Source organism: Phasianus colchicus, chromosome 6 (genome assembly GCF_987193195.1).
Source record: "Phasianus colchicus chromosome 6, bPhaCol1.hap1.1, whole genome shotgun sequence".
NCBI classification, from domain to species: Eukaryota; Metazoa; Chordata; class Aves; order Galliformes; family Phasianidae; genus Phasianus; species Phasianus colchicus.
In genome coordinates, this window is record NC_143441.1 from 3,125,199 (window position 1) to 3,146,315 (window position 21,117).

Consider the following 21,117-nt stretch of genomic DNA (forward strand, 5'->3'; position numbering starts at 1 on the left):
TCTCTCTCTGTATTCCTGTGATAGAGATTGGATGAGGGCCCTGGAGGGAGAGATGGGGAATCATCAGGGACAAGACAGCCTGGCTGGTGTGCGTACCTGTAGATGAAGAAAGAGACATTGAGAGAGAAGTTGGAAACAGCTGAACAAGAAGTCACCCCACAAGGAACTTGATGAAGAGCTGAGACTAACTTGTACAGGCCATAAAGAATGACTGAGATGAGCAGTTTCTGGAAAGGAATGTGGATGTAGCAAATAGCACTGAAGTGAGGAGATAATGGTGGGAAAAGTGCAGCATTTTAAAAGGAAAAAAGTCTTTAAGAAGTCTTCCACACTTTAGTGGAAGAAACAGAAAGGTTGTTCTCACTAGAACAATTTTTATGAAAGCCTAGGGTGGGACTCAACATGCAAAATTTGCTGTTATCAGCAAATGCCTGTGAATCCTTGGTATCCATCTTCTGCCCTCTAGCTCCTAGGAGATAACTTAAAACTGTTGCTGAGTATTTTTGTTTGCTCTTTTTAGAGGGATTAATGGGTTGAATTGAAAGCACTCATTTCTTAACTGCTACTCTATTCAACTTTATTTTATTGCTTGTTTATACTAACTATATGAAGCCATTTGCGAGGCATCACATTAAACACAAAATCAAGAATGTTGGCATGGAATTCTGGCCATGCCAGTGCATTATAGTGATATTTAATTATGTTATTATGTAATCATACATACTTACGACCTCTTATTGTGAAGGCCTGAAGAAAGAGATCATGTCAGTATAGTATTTTGCTCTTTCCTTGCTGTGCTTCCTGTAAGAACCTGTCACCCAACTTTTGCTGCATTTGCAGCAAAACTGAGGTCTCAGTTATAAAAATCCCTGTTTTTTTTTTTTTTTTTTTTTAATAATGACAATTTATAACTAAGACAAAGTCTGTGCCGCCATAAGGAGATGTTTCATATTGAATTCACCTTCTTTTAGATAACAACATACTTGCTCAGGAGGAGGGAGACATGTTATAAATGCCTCAGAAAAGAGGAAATCTTCATTCACAACTGTCTGCTTTTAAAATGCATTAGCCAGGAAAGTGCAAATTTGCAGGAAATGTGATGGTTTTGTTTACAGCACACGTAGAGCTCTGGTTACTAGGGGCAAATCAATACTACCAATTGTTAGTGCATTTCTTAGTATGTGCCTTGCAGCTCATTTTCAGAAAGGTGAGCATTCGTATGTGCTAAGAAATTCATTCATGGGGTAACTCCCCAAAATATAACCTGTATAGAATAGATATGATGATAAATACTCAAAAAACTTGGATTCTCACACTCTTGTACTAAATAACTATAATTAGGGACTCTAAGTGAGTAGTTTGTGTAGGTAGTGATGATACCATCTCTCTACCTCACAGAGTTATTGTAAAACACAGTTTGTTAGTATTCATGAAGCATGCAGATATTGTTGTGATGAGCGCTAGAGGAAGCCAAAGAGGAAGTGAACAATTCTGTCTGGAGAGTTGGATTGCAGTGTAGTGCCATAAATGAAGCAATAGGGCCACACACTGAACTTTAAGAGAACCAAGCAGTGACAAGCTGCTCATTGAACACATGCATACCCAGTGCACTGAATATAACATTTTTGTGCATCTTAATATAGTGGTGGTCCACAGTCCACTTTATTATGGCCATGTCTTGTGGGCTTGATGCAAGTTAGGCTCCTTCCTGCTATGTTATTTGCGTTCTAATAGCTGTGCGTGTTTTTGTGTGCAATGCTTGCTGGAAGCTCTTTCAGAGTTCTGCTTTACATACATTTGAAGCAAAAACGAATGCCTACTTTCAAGTCACTACAAGTAAATCATTCCAACTTGGGAGAAGGGAGAAAAAATTTAGGGCTTACTGCTCCAAATGTAGATAGTTGCAGTCATGTGATGGACCTTCCTGAATAGCCCTCCTCATGTGAGTGGTTTTCGGACTGAGGCAGAGGTGCTAGCTGATGTTCAGTGTCCCTCACAGTGCTGGTATCCCACTGATTGGCCATATTGGTGACATTCTGTGTGCGCTGCATAGTGATTTAGAAACCTGCTCACATTCCATTAAAATTTTAATTACTGACCTCAGTAATGAGACAACTTGCTGGGCATGGGCATTTTATTGGTTAAAGGTGTGATTTGTTCCCAGCTTCCTTTGGGTCCACTCCTGCCGTTGTTTCCTGCTTGTAACTTCCATTGAAATGAATAGTGGTTTTGTCTTCTGGAGGAGTTTAGGGTAAGGCACTTTTGCTTATAAACTCAATTTCTGATACAGAAGTTTAACATTTCTCCTAGAATACTTTCTTGCATGATAAAGATATACTGCTCTGCAGCCGTTGTGCTGGAGGGGCTGATAACAGAGCATCTCCACCACCTGTTTGCATTTTTTTTCTTCTATTACCCGGTACAGAAGCTGCTGCCTCACTGGCATTTCCTCAGGAGATTACGGTAATTGGTGTGGGAGGAGAATTGTCCCTGTGAATGCAGCTGTGTTACTCAGTGTTTCACTCCTGCATCATAGCGTATGTCCTGGGGTTTTCCCTATTAATGCAGAATGTTTATATAGTACCAAGTAAGTACCAAAGTGCTAAGAATCCAGACCCAGATGTTTCTCTGGGCTTTGTTTTGTTTTTTCTGTTTACCCTGACGTTTATGCTTGTTGGTTGTAGAGTGTAAGCTGCCCTGGCTGAAGCCCTAATATGTTGTCACTGCTGAAGTTGTTTGACAATTTTATGTGGTAACATTTTCTGATAGTTTTGCGTCGACATTGTAGACAGGAGTGTATTTAAGCATGAAGGAAACATGTAAGTTACTGCATGGAAAAAAGAAAAAAACAAGTTACTGTCCAAACATCCATCTGCGTTTTTATCCTTGGCTGCTGGAGTTGTGTTAGCTGGAGCATGTTAGCAAGGCTGTTGTAAGGTAATGCCTTGAAATTCAGGCCCAGACAAATCTGAATCAGAGCTGTGAAGATGATGCTGGAACTGTCTTGGAGAGCAAGGGGGAATATGTGAATATTGACAAAAACCCAAGACAAGCTCCTTGTCTGAAGTCTTGGAGTACTGTGTCCAGGCCTGGGTCCTCAGCACAAGAAGGATGCAGAGCTGTTAGGGCAGGTCTGGAGAAGGGCTGTAGATGAGATCAGAGGGCTGAAGCACCTCTCCTGTGAGGAAAGGTTGAGGGAGTTGTGATTGTTCAGCTTGGAGAAGAGAAGGCTCTGGGGACACCTAACTGCAATCTTGAATGGAGCTTACAAGCAGGAGGGGGACTGACTTTTTTATTCAGGTAGATAGTGATAGAACAAGAGGAAATAGATCTAAACTGAAAGAGGGGAAGTTTAAGTTAGATGTTAGAAAGAAATTCTTCACTCAGAGGATGGTGAGGCACTGGAACAGGCTGCCCAGGCAAGTTGTCAGTGCCCCATCCTTCAAGGTTTTCAAGGCCAGGTTGGATGGAGCCTTGTGAGTGGCAACTCTACCCATGGCCAGAAAGTTGTAACTAGATGATCTTTGAGGTCCCTTCCAACCTAGTCTATTCTGTGATTCTATTATTCAGTCTCTGGTTGAAATGGGAAACATTTTCTATGAGGGAATGTGAAGATCTGTTGGGAATACTGAGTCAGACACAAGAGGATGAAATATATGTTGTTGATATCTACTTTGTAATTTCTTTAGGCACTTGTATATTCTTTTTTTTTCCACTTAATTTGAGGCTTCAGTAAGCTCTGTCTCGGAGACTGTCTTTCAAAACTTGATCTTCTAGAACTTCCCAGTATAATTGCAAGTTTCATCTTTTAATTCAGAATCATAAACTGTCTCATGGTGACTTAAAAGTAGGCCCTGTTGGCTCATAAGCTTCACTAACCTCAGGAAGTCCTCTCCGTGATCGAGGCTGAAAGTGAAAGGTTCCTGGGGTTGCTCACAGGACTCTTATTTTTCCTAATGTACTTGTGCTGGTGAACCACAGAACGTGTCATTGGTGGGTTTGTGATGGGACAACGCTCAATAAAGATTGAAAAATATCTGAGATGGTAGATGTTAATTTTTTTTGGTAGATCTGTCGCTGTTTTATAGTCTGGTTTGGCCAGGTTCCTTGATTAATGGGGCAGGGGGATCCATGAACCCATGCATCAGGAAGGGGGAAAAGGGAAAATGGGCCTAAAGGAAATGCGGCGGGTGGCAGCGATCTGAGGAGGAAAGTGAATTTACTAAGTAAGATATCGGAATGCAAGATAACACAATATAATACAATATAATTGGAATTGAGGGTAATAATTCAAATAAAATGAGAGAGAGGATGCCCAAAAACCGAAGGCCTTACTCTAATGCTGAAGGCCAGATGGCTGGGCAGCACACATGCAAAGACGAGCAGAAAAGGAAAATGGGGCATCTCGTGCCTGCGAACAGTCTTATCTTTCCCACTGAATGGAAATGAAACAGTAAACAGTCCTCTGGGATATGTAGTTCTTCTCTTCTGGGAACCAGGTATACCCAGCACTATCGACAATCCACCAAACTCCTTTAACTCCCAGTGCACTACATGATGTTACGATGTGGAATACCAATAATAAAAATCGTAAAACCATGACAAAGTCACAGTGATGTGTTAAAAACAATTGTTTGTCCCAGTGAGAGGAAATTACTATGAATGAAGACTTAAAAATTTTATAATACATTAGATAAAACGAAACAAATGGCAGGCTTTATGTCCTCGGAGAGGTGAATTGCATTCCTGCTGCTTGCTTGATCTGCAGTTGGTTGTAAAAATATACAGTGATACTGAGCTTTGAAAAGCCCGAGAGCAAATGCAGGCCTCAGTTCAGCAGTTTCTAAAATTACATAGGCACCACTGATTTGTGCCTGTTAGGTTGTTGGTTTCAGGCTTTGGTTAATATCAAGAGTAGTGCATGCACTTTGATGTTAACACTCTTTAATGTCCAAGTTTACATCTTTTTTTCCATGATTTTTGAAGATAAGACCGGAAAGAGTGAAGTATGCAGTTCATTGCAGCTGGCAGTGGTAACCTTATGGCTCTCAAAAAGGTTTTTTAATTTTCAGTTGCAACAAGCAAGCCTAATATGTATTCTGCTGTGAAAAAGCTGTAGTCTGTCAATCTTCTTGCCATGAAAAAATAGCATTTTCTAATGGGAATTTCTTGTTTGCAGCTAACCTGTTTTGATGATACAACTGGTACATTTAATAAGACTAATTGCATTTTATAGGATATGCTCTGCAAGCTTTTCTGCCTTAAAACAAATGGCAGTGACACAGCTGATATGTCATGACTATATTCAAGTAATGTAGAGTGGTTAGGTTATAGGTTATCTTTACAGATATCTGCTTTATGGCTTCAAAAGATGATTGTTGCTCTATAGAGGAAGGTGGAATTATTGGTGGTGGTGGCAAGATGGGCCTTCTGTCTTGCACTGGAGAAGAAAAAAACGTTTCTTCAAGTATTCAGCAGTCTGGAGGACACTGGTAGATTGAGTCCATTGCTATTACTCTTTTTTTTTCAGGAAGATTAAGCCATCATTAAGAACTCAAGGTAGTTTAGATGTGAAGGGACAGAAACAGTGTGTCTCAGATGAGATTTCTCTGATAATGATGCAGGAGAGTTGGATAGTGTAAGTATTATGAAGTCAAAGCAAGAACACTTGAAAGGTTGATTTTTTAATTTTTCTTCTGATTTTGTATTTTTTTCCTAGTTATAGAAAAAAATAGTTATTTTTTCATAGTTATTTTCCTTCTCTGTAGAGGAGCAGTTCTGTACTTGTGGACAAATTGCACTAATAGCAGACCACCACTTTACATCACAGAAGTGGGAGGCACACTGTGTTTTGCAGAATTGGAGCATGATAGGGTGATTTGTGGAGCAGCTTTGGGCTGACTCTTCAGCATATTCCACCTTCAGCTCTTCCTGGATCTTTTTGTAGATACATCAAACAGACCTTTACTGTTTCCATATTGTGATTATTTGCTAAGTAGAAATTATTTTTTCTCTTACGAAGTCTTGGTCATCAGTATTGTATCAGTTTGGTGAGTGAAGAAGACAAAGTTGTGAGAAATTAAGTGGCTTATGGAAGATCAGGGAAAGGTTTGAAGAACAGAGGGATCTTCAAATCCAGAGTTGAATGTGAATTCTCCCACAAAAGTTTTACTTGTGCAAGAACTTCCAGGTCTGGTCCCTCATGGTTGCTGGTGTTGGATCAGCCATGATGGGAAAACGTCTCTGGCCCATTCAGAAATAATGTAATAATTAAAATCCTTAATCCTACTTTTTTTTTTTTTTTTTTAAATAGGTTCTTTTCAATAAAATTAGGTAATTCTCTTTTGTTCTTGGACAACTTTAATGATCAGAATTATTCTCTACTCATAGAAGTGATGATACTCCTAGGCAGGGAACAATGAAGTTTTTTTTTTGCTTATCTTTAAATACTCTAAGTAAATTAAGTTTTCAAGTGGTTCCTTTCTTCTCCCACCTTTCTGCCTTAAAATTGTGTTTATTTAATTTCTGGGAGAGGATGGAACAGTGTTTTTGTAGGAGTGAGTGTTGCCTGAAAATCTAGGTGGCCAACCATAATATAACGAAGTACTGATGTCCCCTTTTGCCAGATCGAGTATGCATGAGGATACTAAAACACAATTTACAGGTGAAGAATTACTTTTAACCTGCCATAGCTGGTATGGTAGGAAAAGAGAGTGACACTTCATTCAAATTGTTCTGAAACTTTTTCTGAATATACGAGAACTAATCTATTTTAGCTCTCTTTCTGATTTCAGGTGTCCATTGCATGATGATGCATGGAAATATATAATATTGTTGAAGATAGATATAAGTATTCAAATAGTTGAATGTAATTATACTGCTAAAAGCTTGCAGAAATATTCCAAGGCCTTTTAAAATCTATTATAGGACGTTAGGGATAAAAAGACAAAGGAACTAGTTACAAAAGTGAAATCGCAGAAGTAGTTTTGCTCATCCCTGGAACTCATCAGGAGACATTAACAATCAACTCATTTTCTGCCCATAAAATGATCTCTACCATGTTTTGCCCACTCAGTATGCACCAGTGCTCAGGAGCCTGTCTGGCATTTTTTTGCAGCTGGTTTTGCAGCTGGTACTTGTTTTTTTGGTGACTAGAATTTGAAGACCTTAACTCCATGAGGTAGCATGGCAGCATGTAACTCTGCCAGAACTTGTACATCCTCTGCAGTGGAGAAAACTGAAAGAATGGTATGAAGGGAAAGAGCTTGGCCTTTGGGATTCAGCACAGATTTAAGGAGGGGTTTCTGTTTGGAAAGGAGGGAGGTACATCCACTGTACTCTGAACTTTCATACGTAATGCATCTTTCTGATAGATAAAGACATGGTTTCAGGTTTTGGCTTTTTCAGAATAGCTCTTAAGGGAGGCTTGTAAGGGAGACTATTGATAAAAGGAGTGTAGGACAATTTCTGTGATGCAATAGCTCTGCAGTTTTTAATTAAAGGACTAATGTCTAGAAGAACATTCTAAGCATCACTAGAGTCATAGAATCAAATCCTTTGGTTTAATAGGACCTGAGACCTTTCTGAGGAGGCTTTTTTTTTTCTTCACTTTAGAACATCCTCAGCATTTCTTGTGTAGCATTCTTCTCCTCCTGAGTTATTTAAACTTGTGATGAGAGATGTGAAAAGCTCATTTCTGTGTCCAGGTGTCCAATGTCCCTGTCTGTATGCTTGTGTGCTAACATCCATGTATCATCTGGAATCTCATTTGAAATTAGCTAGATTTTATGGGAACATGTGGTACAGCTGGATTTGTGCATATGTACGCATGTAAATGTGTATATACGTCTGCATGTATGAGTATGCATGAGTGTACTTCTGCACACAAAATACGTGACATCATTCAGGTCTTGCTCTGAGACCTTGGTGAGATCACTGTTCTCAGCTGAGTTTGCAACAACTGTAAGTCAGGGCAGAGTAACCCATAACATATTTTTGAACAGCTGATATGCTTCAGAGTCCAGAAGTACAGAGATGTTATAGAAACACTGACTCTTACTGTAACTGTGTAAAAGGACACAACAGTAAATAAATTTTGTAATGAAGTAGGTGATATCTGGCATTTAAACTGATGGGTAGCGTGGCTTTGCATTGTTACTGCTTAGTGACTGGCTAATGACTGCATTTAGCAGTTTGAACCCACTGGAGAAAAAAAAAAGAGGAAATTAACGCCAGCTTTATTTGTATACAAAACATTAATGGCAGTAACTTTTCTTATTCTGTGGAGGCCAAGGTACGTGGTCTGTGGGTGTTAAAGTTGGGGATGATGCACCTAAGAGGTTATAACTCTTCTGTCCCTCTTTCTGCTTTCTTTTTTTCCTTCTTTTTGTGGCTTCTAAGCATGGCTCATGTAGTTTTCATCAGGCTACAAATGCCCTTGTAAAAGAGCTTTGAGGCCTGGTGTTGCTGCTGGCTTGGTAGAAAGTGACAGCGCCACAGAATTTGTCCCTCAGTGTCTACGAGTGAAATGAGCCAGTTACCCTCAGATAGGCATAAACGCGCTATTAGATGGTTGAGAAATACATTTTTCCCCCTAAAACCCTTCTGGGAATTTATTGTAGCGCCTTTGATGTAACTAATTAGCTGCTCAAAGTAAGCAGTGACTAACAATCTAATAACTGGCTAATGGAAGAAACTTCATAATGCTTTCAAATCAGGATTCTTTGGAGTGTCTTGCAAGAGGCTGAGGAGCTTTTCCCTGATGAGAAATGGTTGCCAATAGTCAGATCCTGATGTCAGCAGTCGTTTTTCTGCTATATTTGAGACTCCTGGTTCTTTGAAGAGCCTGGATGTTGGAGAGAAGTGATAATCCCAGAGATATTCTGGAAGTGTTAAGCTTGATTTTAGCCATGATCAGCAGAATTGGAGTGAACAGTTTAATTTGGGGCTGTCACACAGTAACTTGCAGGCAAATTTTATACAGTGGAACATGTTATAGAAAGGGAAATGAAAAAGTCAAGTTGTTTTTGCAAGGGGTCCTTTTTTCTCTCATGTGAATTTCTCAAGTTTTTAAGTAGCAAAATCAGAATCTATTCTACCAAGAAGGGGAAATGCTTCTGTGTACCTTCTGGTCCTGCAGATTTAAAAGGAGAAACGGTACAGCCACTTGTTAGTTTTGCCAATTAATTCTACCTTCAAATGTCTTCTTCATTAAGGCTTTCTTTTTTCTTGTCTACTGAAACTGCAGAGAGCACTACTGCTAGGAGTCCCTTCCTCATCAACCTAATGATACCATTTTTACCTGTGTTAATAAACATCTCTGGGGTGTTTTTTGCTCGCAGACCACTCATACCCCCCACCAGATAGGGCAGTTCCGATGCTGGATGTGGATCCCTCTTGCTCTACTTGCATGAGAAGTTTTTCTGAATCTGTAGGATTACGATGCGAGTAAAGCAAGCAGGATTTGGCCTTGTAGACATCATGAAGGTAAGCTTCACCACCTGCTCAATACCTGGGTATGAGGTTTAGTGTTTCTTCCACAGCAGCCAATGTCGTCACTCACACCTAAACCAGAGCACTGGGGGCTGTGCTTGTGAGTGGTGTTAAGTATCACTGCAATAATCCACTGTCTGTAATGGGAGAAACACGTAGCACTGAACTTGGGGAGGGAGAAAATGGCTTTCAGCTGCTTTGATTTAAATTGTTTGTTATTTTAAAGCCCATGTGGAAATAGACTAGGAGACAGTTTTTTTTTTTCCAGAAATGAGGCTCTCATTTCTTTGGAGCATCACCCTGCAGGCTGCTGAGGACTGGTGCCTCCAGTAGCTCCACTGAAGCTTGCAACCCAGAGGCTTGAGGCTGGGACTCTGTGTTTTGGAGGTTCAGCTTCTCGTCCCAACAGCCTGGCTATTCACCTGAGCAGCTCAGGGCATATATTGCCAGGATACTGCAGGAATCTGGTTTACAGCAAACAACTGCATTTCTTGATCCAGGGTCATTGAAGTCAGTGGGATGGCTCGAGTATCAGGTCAGTAACTTTGCTCACACCAGTTCCTCCTTTTTTTTTTCTTCTTTTTTTCCCTTCATGTTCTGCAGAATACTTTGCAGAACAAAATATTGCCTCGGTCAGCATGATACAGGACTGGGGCAAGGCAGTTGAGCCCTGCCTTGTGTCCTTGTTTGCATTTTGAGAGTGAGAGTCATGGGGCTGGCAAAGAGGTATCTGCAGAGCACTCTGCCTTTGTATATTGGTAACTGGCTGTTCCTGAAGTAGGATTTTTCAGCTTAAAGAAGGTTTTGGCATCTGCCTGTAGGTCTGATGCTGGGGTTATAGAAATAGACTCCCAGTTAAACCCAGTAAGTATTTGCTTGTGTAAAATGAAGGAAGGTTTTATTTTATATAGTTGCATATTTATCTGCTTAACTTTAACCACTTGACTTTATTGGAGAGGACTTGGAGGTCAACAGGCAGTTTAAATTTGCCTGGACTATCAAGGAATTGGGCTAAAGATATATCCAAGCTAACAGACATCTCTCCAATCCAGATGCCTGAAAAAATTTACCTGTATTGTAAGCTGTTTCATGCCTTTAGCAGTTCTCCAGCAGTCTTGGGAGTTGCGTGCACAGCAGAAAAGACTGCGAGTCATGGTTCAGCTGGTAGTAAGGCATCGCTGAGGTGGTGGTGAAGCAGCCTGAGTTCTACACAAGCCCACATCTTGTCTTTTTCAGGTCAGTGGAAGCTCTGCTGCTGACCCAAAGGAGCGCAGGATCCAGTTCTCTTTCAAAAGTCATAAGAACTGTATCGATGCGTTGTGTTCTGGCTTCCTCCATACTTTCAGAAAAGGAGTGAATTAAATTGTACTGTATCTAGACCTAGAGTGAATATACATATCGTTTGTATAAAATAACGGGATGGAGTATTCTGGCAGTATTTTCAGCATTGAGTCGATAGGTAGTTCTGCTTTGTCTTGCTGATAAATCCTTTTTCTTCCAATGAAAGTTAAAGATGACCAAAAGAAAAAAAAAAAAAAAAGAGTATAACAGGTTTCTTGAAACAAACTAAAAATCAGGGAAAAGAGCTGTATATTTCTATTTCAAAGGTCAGCAGTCAGTTTCTGGAAAATACTATACATATGGTAATGTGAAAATAACTAAGCTGAAAATCCATTACGAATGGGAATATAAATCTATACATTTTGAGTGGTGAGCTCAGATAATGTATGCTATTTATAAGCACAAAAGTCTTGTTTAAGGTATGCATAAGCATTGCAAAGAAATTAAGTAGCGTACTTGTTATCTAACACATTTTGTAGCCTCTCAAATGGTTGGACTCTTATTTTTAAAACTGACTACAAGCATTGTGCTTTATATCTGTGGAAGCCTTTCCAGGGTGTGTGTACTTCATGCGCAGCTGTTCCAAATGCAGGAAAGCGACAAACTTGGGACCAGGAGTGCTCAACTTAAGCTACTGTACCCACCCAAAACAAGACTTTGGTTATAACTCACTGTTTTTAAAGACAGGCACAGTCCTACTGATGCATTTTTTCCTGCTTTGCTGTTAAAATGACCAGAGAGTAGTGATCAATAGATGTATGCAAGAAGCATCAGATACCCGTGTCTTGATGAGCCTGGCAGTTACTCTGTTACAAGGAAAAAAATGCCAGGTTGCAAAAACATAGACCTTAAAAGTGAGGGAAATTGCTTTCTTATTAGATACCTATTCTATTAAGAATCTAAGTAGTCAATCATTTTTTTTTTTTACATCCTTCCTCCCCCTCATTCTGGTTCACAACAAGCTAAAATGCTGCTTTTCTGGGAAAGAGTGATATTCTGACTTCAGTTTTGTAATTTAATGATGGAGAGTTTCCTTAGTAAACCAAATTTAGAGTACTAGAATGCTTATCTTATATCCAGACCTTGAACATAAAAGGCATTTTATACCAGCAATTGTTCATTTAATGAGCAATTGCAGAGTGCAGGACGGTTAAGGGATTGAGCTATATGCACCATTATTGCAAGAAGTATTCCGAAATACCAGAAATAGGACGTAAGCTCTGATCAGGGGGACTGTGAGCACAATTACCTTCTTTTCAAATCCTTCTGTGACACTGCGGGAGGAAAAAGGACTTTGAAACTTGAAAGGAAAGAGCTTGCTTTCAACCTCAAAAGCTAGGAGGAAAGGGCTCTGAAATTTGCTCAGTATTCCCAATTCACCATTAGCCTGTTTCTTCCTTTAGCCTCAAGGCATTCTCCGCTTTTTGAAAAGATGTTAAGAAATTCAGTCACAATAGAGAGCCTAGTTTTGAACATGTTTCACTCTGTCCATTGAGGTCTGGTCTTCAGCCTTTGTGTGGGGTGAATTGAGCTGAGCAGCAAGCTGGTTGGGGAGAGGTGAATGAGCAGTCTCTGTGCAGTCACAAATTCTGGCAAAGAAAAGATTACCCTCTCCTTTATTTTACAATATGCATTCCTGTACAATCCTGCTAGTGGCAATATGCGGAGCAGAGCTTGTGCTTAGGTCAATATGGAGCACTTGGTTTATAGCAACTCTTGTTAAGTTTGTCTTGTAATTGAAGCTGCTGTTGACCTTGCTTGGAGACCATTTGTAAAACCGTTTATTTAGCATAAACTGAAATAATAAACCCTCCTTCTCTTAGGCCGATTGTGATAGGGTGACATTAGTTTGATTTAATGATTAGCCGCCTGACCCCTCAGCTACAGAGAGCTGCTTGAATAGGGAGAGTTCACTAGGAAGCACACAGGAAGAATACTAATGAGCTTGTTAAATTTAGCATGGCACCAACCACTTTTAATTCCTCTAATGAGAGAAGCACTGCCTCTGAGAGAGAGGGAGGGAGATGAGGAGAGAGAAAAAGAGAGGGAGGAATGTCCACAGCCCGTAGCCAGAGAATTTTGGGCAAGAGAAGAGCTTGGAGAGCGTGTAAGCCAGGGTCTTTTGGACTGCGTTGTAAGTACGTTGTCTCTTCTCTCACCCAGGTGCAGCGTGTTGGCAGCTCGCCTGTGTGACCATAATGTTACCTACGAGTTGCGGGCAGAAATATGGAAACTTAATGCATAAATGGATTTAGCTGAACTGCTGCATCGCGTCTGAACGGGGGTATCTCTGAAGTGCGGTGGGAGTGATTTTTAGCATCCTCTATCAATGGATTTCAACTTCTTTTTAGTCGCTGGCTCTAAAAGATTTAAGAGAAGAAGCTTTGACTTTGTGTCTTGATGTCTGTGGAACTATGATAAAACAAGCAAACGAAAGTTAACGGGAGAAGAAAGTTCAGTGGATTCTTGTGTTTGATTTCCGTTTGCCTTGATTTTTAATTTGCTTTTAAATTAGCTGAACAACTAGAAGCGTGTTTGTTCAGGCGTACTGTCCTGTGTGAGTTCTCTGAAAATGCTTGTTAGTTAGAATGAGGTGCGCCTAGTTGCTAAACACTTCCAATAAAAACCACTTCTGATCGGAATAGCAGTGCATGGGAGAATTCTGAATGAATGCGATTGTTCCAGACTAGGTGCTGGTAACACGTGTCTCTGGCGCCTAGCTTGTTAAGACAGAATGGGGCATACATGAAGAAAGAGAGTCTTATGCAGATTGCTTTGGAGGCCTGATTACTCTTTTTTGTTCTTTTGCTTTTTTCCCCTACGTCTTTCTCTTAAACCTGCGGAAGACGGGGTGAACTGTGCTGAAGTTGGTGGAGTACCACTGATGGTAAATGGGTGGAGGTGAGGGAGAATTGGTCCCCCTGGCTGTAATTTATTTCTGCAAGTTTTAGCACATCAGATGTTTCTTTTGACCCTAAACCAAGCCACTTTTAAAACTTGAGAAGAGCAGTAACAGTTGCCATGCATTTGTCTGTAAGAAGACTTTGGCAGATGCTGCCGGAGCAGTGGGCTGTTTGCTTACGTTTTTGCTATAGAGCTCCACTTGTTGCCATGGTGGACAGCATGTTTCTGTCAATAATTTGGCCCGGCACAGCTTGTCTGCGCTCACTCTCAAACTTTATCAAGTAATTCAGCTGAAACAGAACAAGATTAGACTGCTTTTGCCTTTTGGCTCACTGAAGTGGCTTTACTGCTGTTGAGAGACTCGGCAGAATGACTGCAGGAGAAGTTTCCCCCTCAGTGTGCAGGAGGCTCTTCTAAACCTCCCAGCTATTTGTATTGTGAAGTGCGGGTACTGTCAAGCCCCTCATCTGCCCCCTATCAAAAGAAACTGCGGTTGGAGTGGGTAGTAGATGCTAAAATGTCAGTCTGTTGTGTGTTACTGCTTTTTTTTTAAAAAAAAAAAAAGTCTGGATGAAATTTTATACGGTAGGCAGTGTACAAAAGTGTTTGACTTCTAACAGCAAAGCAGCATTAATTTAATGATGGGGGAAAGATGCTTGATACAGAGGAAAAAATACTGATTTTCTTTTGTTTCCTTCCCATTATTCCTTCCTAAAAAAAAAAAAAAAAAAGGAAAGCTTTTTAAAGCAAAACACATTTTTCCTTGAGTTTCAAAGTTACTGAAAATGGGCTTTGAATTTCATTCCAGAATTTAAAAAAAAAATGTTCCATACCAGTCCCCAGTGCCTTGATTGATGACACATGCATGTTTGGAGAAGAAAAGAATAAAACTGAAGCCTGTAGACAGGCATTGGGTTCTTGTATTCCAGGATGGCAGTTTTAACAAATATTATCTTTATATGGAAGAGTAAAAGAACTGAAATCCTCTCTGATCCCCAGATCGATTATACAGCCACACAAATCACTTCAAGCTCACTGGCTTCCATACCGTGGTAGCACAGGTTAGCTTGCTACGCTTAAGGGTCTGTCAAGATTTCAAATAGAGTATAATCCCCTATTTTCACAAGAGTTTACATCTCATCAGTGAAAGTTCACTCTAGGTTGAAATTTAACATAAAAGATTCCAGCTAGGGAGAAATGTGATGGAAAATGTAACTTCAGTTGGGGTGATTTATTTTTTATTTTTTCAGTTCTACAAGCTGTTTTCTAAAAAACTTCATAGAAGTTTTAAAGTTTTAGATTCCCTTTTGCAGTTCTCTAACTAAAAACAGCTTTGGTGTAAAAAGTGGAAACCTTAAACCGCGCTAATCTAGAGCAGGGACCAGTGCCTGTGCATATTAATAAAAAGTAGAAAAGGGCAAAGGGTTTAAACTCTACAGTGTTGTTGTCTGTTTCTATTAACTCTTTCTCCTCAGCCCCAGTCATGGAAGCACTCTGTATGGAGAATTACTGCTGGCTGTTTAAAGAATTCAGTCCCTGGAAGATGCTGATAAGTCAGCAGCCCCTGCTTGCTGTAATACTTGGAGATAGAAAAATAATTAAGCACTCAGTAGATTGCATTGTTGGGTTTTGTTGTTACGGTTTTGGAGGAGAGGGGGCAGGGAAATGCCTGGAAAGCTCTGCATTAAAAGTAATGGTGTAGCTAGTTGGGGCATAATGGCCCAAATTAAACTCTGGGTATTTAATGCACGTGTAGCCTGTTTGAAGGCAGAGTTACACTAGTGTCGAACTTGTGTGAGTAGTCATGATCAATTGGTTGCTGATGCTTTTGCTGTTTGAATGAGTGCAGCAGGGCAAGTTGTAAGTAAAAATGTGGCCCTGACCTTAGCAATTCTGGCCCCTCACAACTGAATTGAAATCTTGACACTGTCATAAATGACTTTGTTTTGCCTGTGAGTTGCAGAATAAGTTTACCTGAGCTGCTTTAATTTCCTAAGAGTACTTTCATTTCCTTTGCAGTTACCTTTTCTGCACCCAATATTTAGTCTTCTGGGGCTCCTCATATACTTTTGAACAACTTCTGAAACTGGCTGTGTTTATTGGTACTTCTTCAAGACATATTGGTATATGCCCACGTGTGCAAGGTGTTTTATTGAGCAAGGCTGTAACTGGAGCATAGACATCTGCCAGAATCCAGCACACAATTATGCACTTGTTTAGAGAAGCGCCTCTGTATTTTAACAATACAATAGCAGAGCCCGGTGGTGTGGTTTTTGAAGGCTGCATGTGATCTGCAGGAATTGCCACTCTTGGAGGAGCCCAGGCTTGGCTAAATGCCTGGCTGTACGGCAAGGCAGGCTGGTAGAGCAATCATCAGAAGGCCTTTTGGCCCCTCCAGGGCAGGCATACGGGACTCAGAGAGGGACACTGACGATGAATGGGTGAAGAGCCCCGGCCTGACAGACATGGCAGGGGAAAGGCCTGCAGAAGCATTTGCCTTCTTTATGCTGAAGTGCTCACAAGCAGTGTAGGCACAGGGTTTTTTCCAAACTGGTCCTTGGGTTCCACTCTCCTCATTCTCCTTTGTTTTTCCTCTTGTTTGTTAAGAATTCAAGTGCTTGGACATGGGAGAAAGGGAAGGGGGGGAGTGGTTGCCTCACGTGTGCCTGTGGCAACACTGCTGGAGCAGTTGTCCCCACTCTGCCTGTCTTGTGCTGCTGGTGCTGTCTCTTGGGCAGTTTTACCTATTTCAGCATCACCTACCTTGTTTTCCTACTAATGGCCTTTCTTTAAGGCTCCAACCTTCCACATAAGCAAGGTTCTGAGGGACTGGAGCAGCACTGCAGAGCAGAAGTGGGTGGCGAGGTTTGATTTAGGCCTGGCTAGCAGGCTTCATCTTCTGCTGTTTGTGACAAATTGTTTTCTTCCTCCTCGTCAGGCAGCCAAAACTTCCTTGTCCCAGAGGCAAGAAAACAGCAAGTCTCTGTCTGTTCTCTCAGGATTGATAGCCTTGCTGGTAAATGCATCAGTGCATGGGTGACGATGATCTACTGACCAAGAGCTGCCGGCTAGCGTGCTCAGCCCGCACCCCACAGCATCCCTCATAGCTGCATGCCAGCTGTCCCCAACCTGCACCCTAGCGCTGCTGGTGGCAGGGAAAACTTCTTGTTTTATTTGCTAAAAATGGACTAAAAGTGTGTGTCTCTCTCTCTCTCTTTCTGTTCTCTCTCTCTCTTCTTTGGTATTTTTTTTCCAGAGGATGAAAGTCCTGGACAGACCTATCACAGAGAGAGAAGGAACGCAATCACAATGCAGCCACAAGGTGGGCAAGGCCTCAGCAAGATCAGTGAGGAGCCTTCAACATCTAGCGAGGAAAGGGCCTCATTAATAAAGAAAGAGATCCATGGATCTATATCGCACCTTCCTGAACCTTCTGTACCTTATCGTGGGACATTGTTTACTATGGACCCCAGAAATGGTTACATGGATCCTCATTACCGTGAGTATTTATTACAAGCTTGTTTCGGGGAGGGAAGTTGGAAGGCTGTTTAGGCTGTCAAGTTTAACGTCATTCTGTTTGTCACCTTGCATCATCTTGGGGAGAATTGCTTTCTCTGTGTGTGAGTTGAGATAAATGGGATTTTTTTTTTCTGTCTCAAATTAAAAGCTGGGAAGCATGGCAACTCAGAATTAGCACAGGCCTCTGCAAAGCAACTTCCACAGGATATATCATCTGTTGCTAATCCTTCTCAATCATCCAGTTCTGCATTTGCTCCACCCCCGTCGTACACAAAGAAAAAACCTCATTAAAGAAAGCAGAGGAGGAAAATGAAACAGGCCTTAAAATTTTTTTAATAAATAATCTTTTCCAATAATGTGAATCTTTTTTTTTTTTTTTAAATAACGTGGGGAGGGATTAGAAAGTTTAATGCTGCTGGTTTTGTTCATTAATTAATTTATTTTTACTGTTCTTTGTTTTGTTGTTTTTAGAGATTCGCTTGCTTGTGAACATGTGGGCTGATGGGGTGGTTTTATCATTTTCTTCCCTAGTTCCCCTAAGATGTATGGGGTAAAAAAGGCAAACGGTTTCAACTTCTGAATTCCTGCTCATACGTTAATAAAAAAGTAAGAAATTAACTGACACTTGAACACAGATGTGGAATGGATTTGCTCCACAGGCAAAATATGAGGGAGTTAAGCAATTTTTTTCATCTGCTTCTAGTTTAAAAAAAAAAAAAAAAAAAGGAAAAATCATTTAGTTGTGTAGTAATGAAGTACATCTTGAGGTGTAAAGGCTTGTGCCTTTTGATTATAGATTTATCACCTAGTCAGGATACACATTTGCCATTTAACCTTCCAGTCTCCAGTTCCAGATGATGGGCTTAAGACCCACAGAGAGGGGCCAGTCTGTGTTAACTTTTTTTCCCTCCACATAATTCAGAAATTTCAGTGTTTTAAGGCAAAAGGTCATTAGCCAGGCAACTGATTAGTGAGGACAGCTGATTAGTGCATGTTTTTTTGCTAAAGAAAGTGCCAGGGATAAAAGCTAATTTTATCCCTTCATTAGTTGGGCTAGCAGCAAAGGGGAATGTTCACTCATCAGGGTGCAGATCAAAGTATGTCTCACACAACCTTAAGTCTCACCAACCTCCTTAAAAAAATAAAATAAATAAAAAAAGGAGTGTGATTGTTAATAAGGATGAAGAGAAAATGAATAAAATGAATACTTGTTTTCTTTATGTTCTACGATAGCATTTAGGGAAAAGTTTACAGTGAAGCTTTTCAGCTTTTCTCAAATGTACACAGTCAGTTCATGGACACTCTCCTCCTCTCTAGCTCTTCACAGTCCTGGAAGGGAGTTTCTCATTGTTTTGCCTGGAGAGGTTTGCAGCAGCATGCTAGTGGCAGACTTGTCTGACAGAGAAGCGTGAATGTTCTGAGCAAAGTACTGATGGCAAGGAGCAGCACACAAATACAAGCTGTTGGAGACACCAACTGTAGCTTACCATTTTGAGTATTTGTTAATGCAAACCCCAAATCTCCCTTGGGAAAAGAAAATCCTGTTGGGGAAGCAAACAGCTTCTGTGTGCCTACAGTATAGCTGGGGAGAGATAAACTGCAACTGCCACCCCAACCAACCAAAAAACAAACATTATGTTAAATTTAGTGATTGCCATTTTGGCCATCTAACCAGCTGCCAACTCGGTCTTTAAATCTGGATCAAAGTGTTACTGATATTGCTAAAGATTCAGACTGAGGAAAAAGAGCCATCCAGTCTGAATGAGCCTGGCTGGTTTGCATTTTCTTCATTTTGCTTTCTTTTATTAAATTTACCTCTTCTGACTAAAGTTCCCACAATTTAATGTAGATAAAGTGTCTACATTGTGACCGATAACTCTAGCCAGTTAGGATGTGTCAGCTGCTAGAGAAGCACTGGAAGCTGAGTTGAACAGCATAATTTTACCCAGCCTATAACAACAGAGAAACAAGAGTGGATTTAATTTTAAATGAACAACAAGATCATAAAGCAGGAGTCTAAGCCAGAAAATATCAGATGGGCAGACCTACTTCACTGCTGCTGTAGTGAATTGCAGAGTTTTACTCACAGATTTGTAAAATACTTCAGGATATTAATGTCGTATAAATAGCCATCATGCTTTTATTTACCTTTTGTAGATGTGATACAGAAGGACAGCTAAAGAGACAATTGTCTAGTCAGATTTTTAGGGGATCAGACAGGCTTACTGAAATTTTCATAGTAATTGTATCATTTATATATGTAAGACATGCTTTCATTGAAGTGGTAACAGTATTTAAGCTGACATTTATGGTGGTCCATATGAACAAGATGGAATAAGGTAGTGATATCTCAGTCCCACTGTAGCAACAGGTGAGGAACCAGCAAGTCTGTTGTTATCTTCCTTAGTTTCTTGCTAGTTTTGCTGGGCATACGGATAGAAAATACTGTTTTAATTCAACATTGTTGGGCATGTAAACGCTCACAGTAATTCCTTAGTTTCCCTGTGGTTGGAAAATACAGACTTTTCAAGATGGCTAATTTGTGCTTCTATATTTACCCACTTTGTATTTAAAAGTGTGGGCAGGCTTCCTGTAACGCAGGAAGAGGGAAAATAATTTTTTTTTTTGAAGGAGGACATCTGTCTATTTTTATGGCAAGAAAAGAAAAAGAGAATTTAAGTCACTTGTGTGTGGAACGCATGTCTGCTCCAGGAGCTGCAGTTACTAGAAACAACTTGAATGCCTTGCATTTCTACATGTAAATATGTGTGTCTCTGTATATGTGCACTGCAGGATTTTTTGTTGTTATAATTTCTTTCCTAATTAAAACAAGTGATGCTGTAAATGTTGGGAATAATAGTTACCATATACGTGGAATAAATACCTCATTGAGGGGGAGTTTGCTCTCCTACAGAGCGCGGGGAGGGAGTATTGTTGTGTTTCAAGTGGACCAGCTTTTCAAACAGCTGGAAGAAACATGCCACAGAGCCAGTGGCCCTCTTGCACCACCGAAGAGCTCCTCAGCCATTTAGCAACCACGAATGAGAGAATGGCCTTGTTCTCAGTCCAGAGACCTCTGTCTTCCCAGAGAGAAGAACGCATCCGGACCTAAAACAGGCTCAGACTTTGGACTTCTTTGCATTCATGATTTTCTCAAGCGGCACTTAAACACTAGTCACAAAAGGCGTTTTTAAACTTTTTTCTTTTCAAAAGCTTAGGCAGGAGATGACAAAAATGCTGATGTTTCCCTTCATATGTTACACCTTTCCTTTACAGAGGAGAGGAGATTAACTGAGCTGCAGCATGGATTTTTGCAGTGTTTCTTAAATAGATTTAAAGAATAGTGTTTCTCAAACACTGATTATGGCTTGAGCCCCCTGTTAATGTAAATTCTGTCTCCAGAGGTGGAGCTGAGGCAGGGATAGCAACTTCCTTTTGTTATTCTCTCCACAATTTTAATTCCCACGCAGATTTATGGCAGTGTTAAGACTGCCTGTCTCACAATTCATTCCTCATGGAAAAAATGAATCATTCCTGATGTAAACACTTTGATTTAAAACATACTGCTGGTATTCTTCCCTGCGTTTCACAGCTCATCTGAAAGAATTGTTAGTTCCTAATTAGTAAAGCCTGAAGAATTATCTTAAGTAAAAAGCAGTGACAGTTCAGTTGGCTCTGAGCTGAAAGTCTGTATATACAAAAATGGCCCTGGCAGGAATCTTTCTGGTACATACTTCATCTCAGAGGTGACGCTGAACATAGCTTGAAAGCAGGAACTCGCCCTGCACCTTTTTTTTTGTATTGATTGCCCTCAGTTCCCACTGCCTGTGTCTGGACTTGTACCTCGAACCCATTGGGCCC

General features: G+C 40.5%; 1 protein-coding gene across 6 annotated transcripts in view; it reads left to right on the forward strand.

Annotated features, from left to right (window-relative positions):
* Nucleotides 1-21,117, forward strand: part of GLI3 (GLI family zinc finger 3) — a 205,279-nt gene that overhangs the window by 48,166 nt on the left and 135,996 nt on the right. For 3 of the 6 annotated variants that reach the window (XM_090142200.1, XM_031599386.2, XM_031599387.2), the window contains exon 3: nt 16,994-17,236. In XM_090142200.1, coding sequence (XP_089998326.1) covers nt 16,994-17,236 — 243 coding nt within the window. Of the gene's footprint in view, nt 1-9,344; nt 10,028-14,981; nt 16,265-16,993; nt 17,237-21,117 lie in introns of those variants that run through there. The other 3 variants (XM_090142202.1, XM_090142201.1, XM_090142203.1) reach the window with 3 other exon arrangements.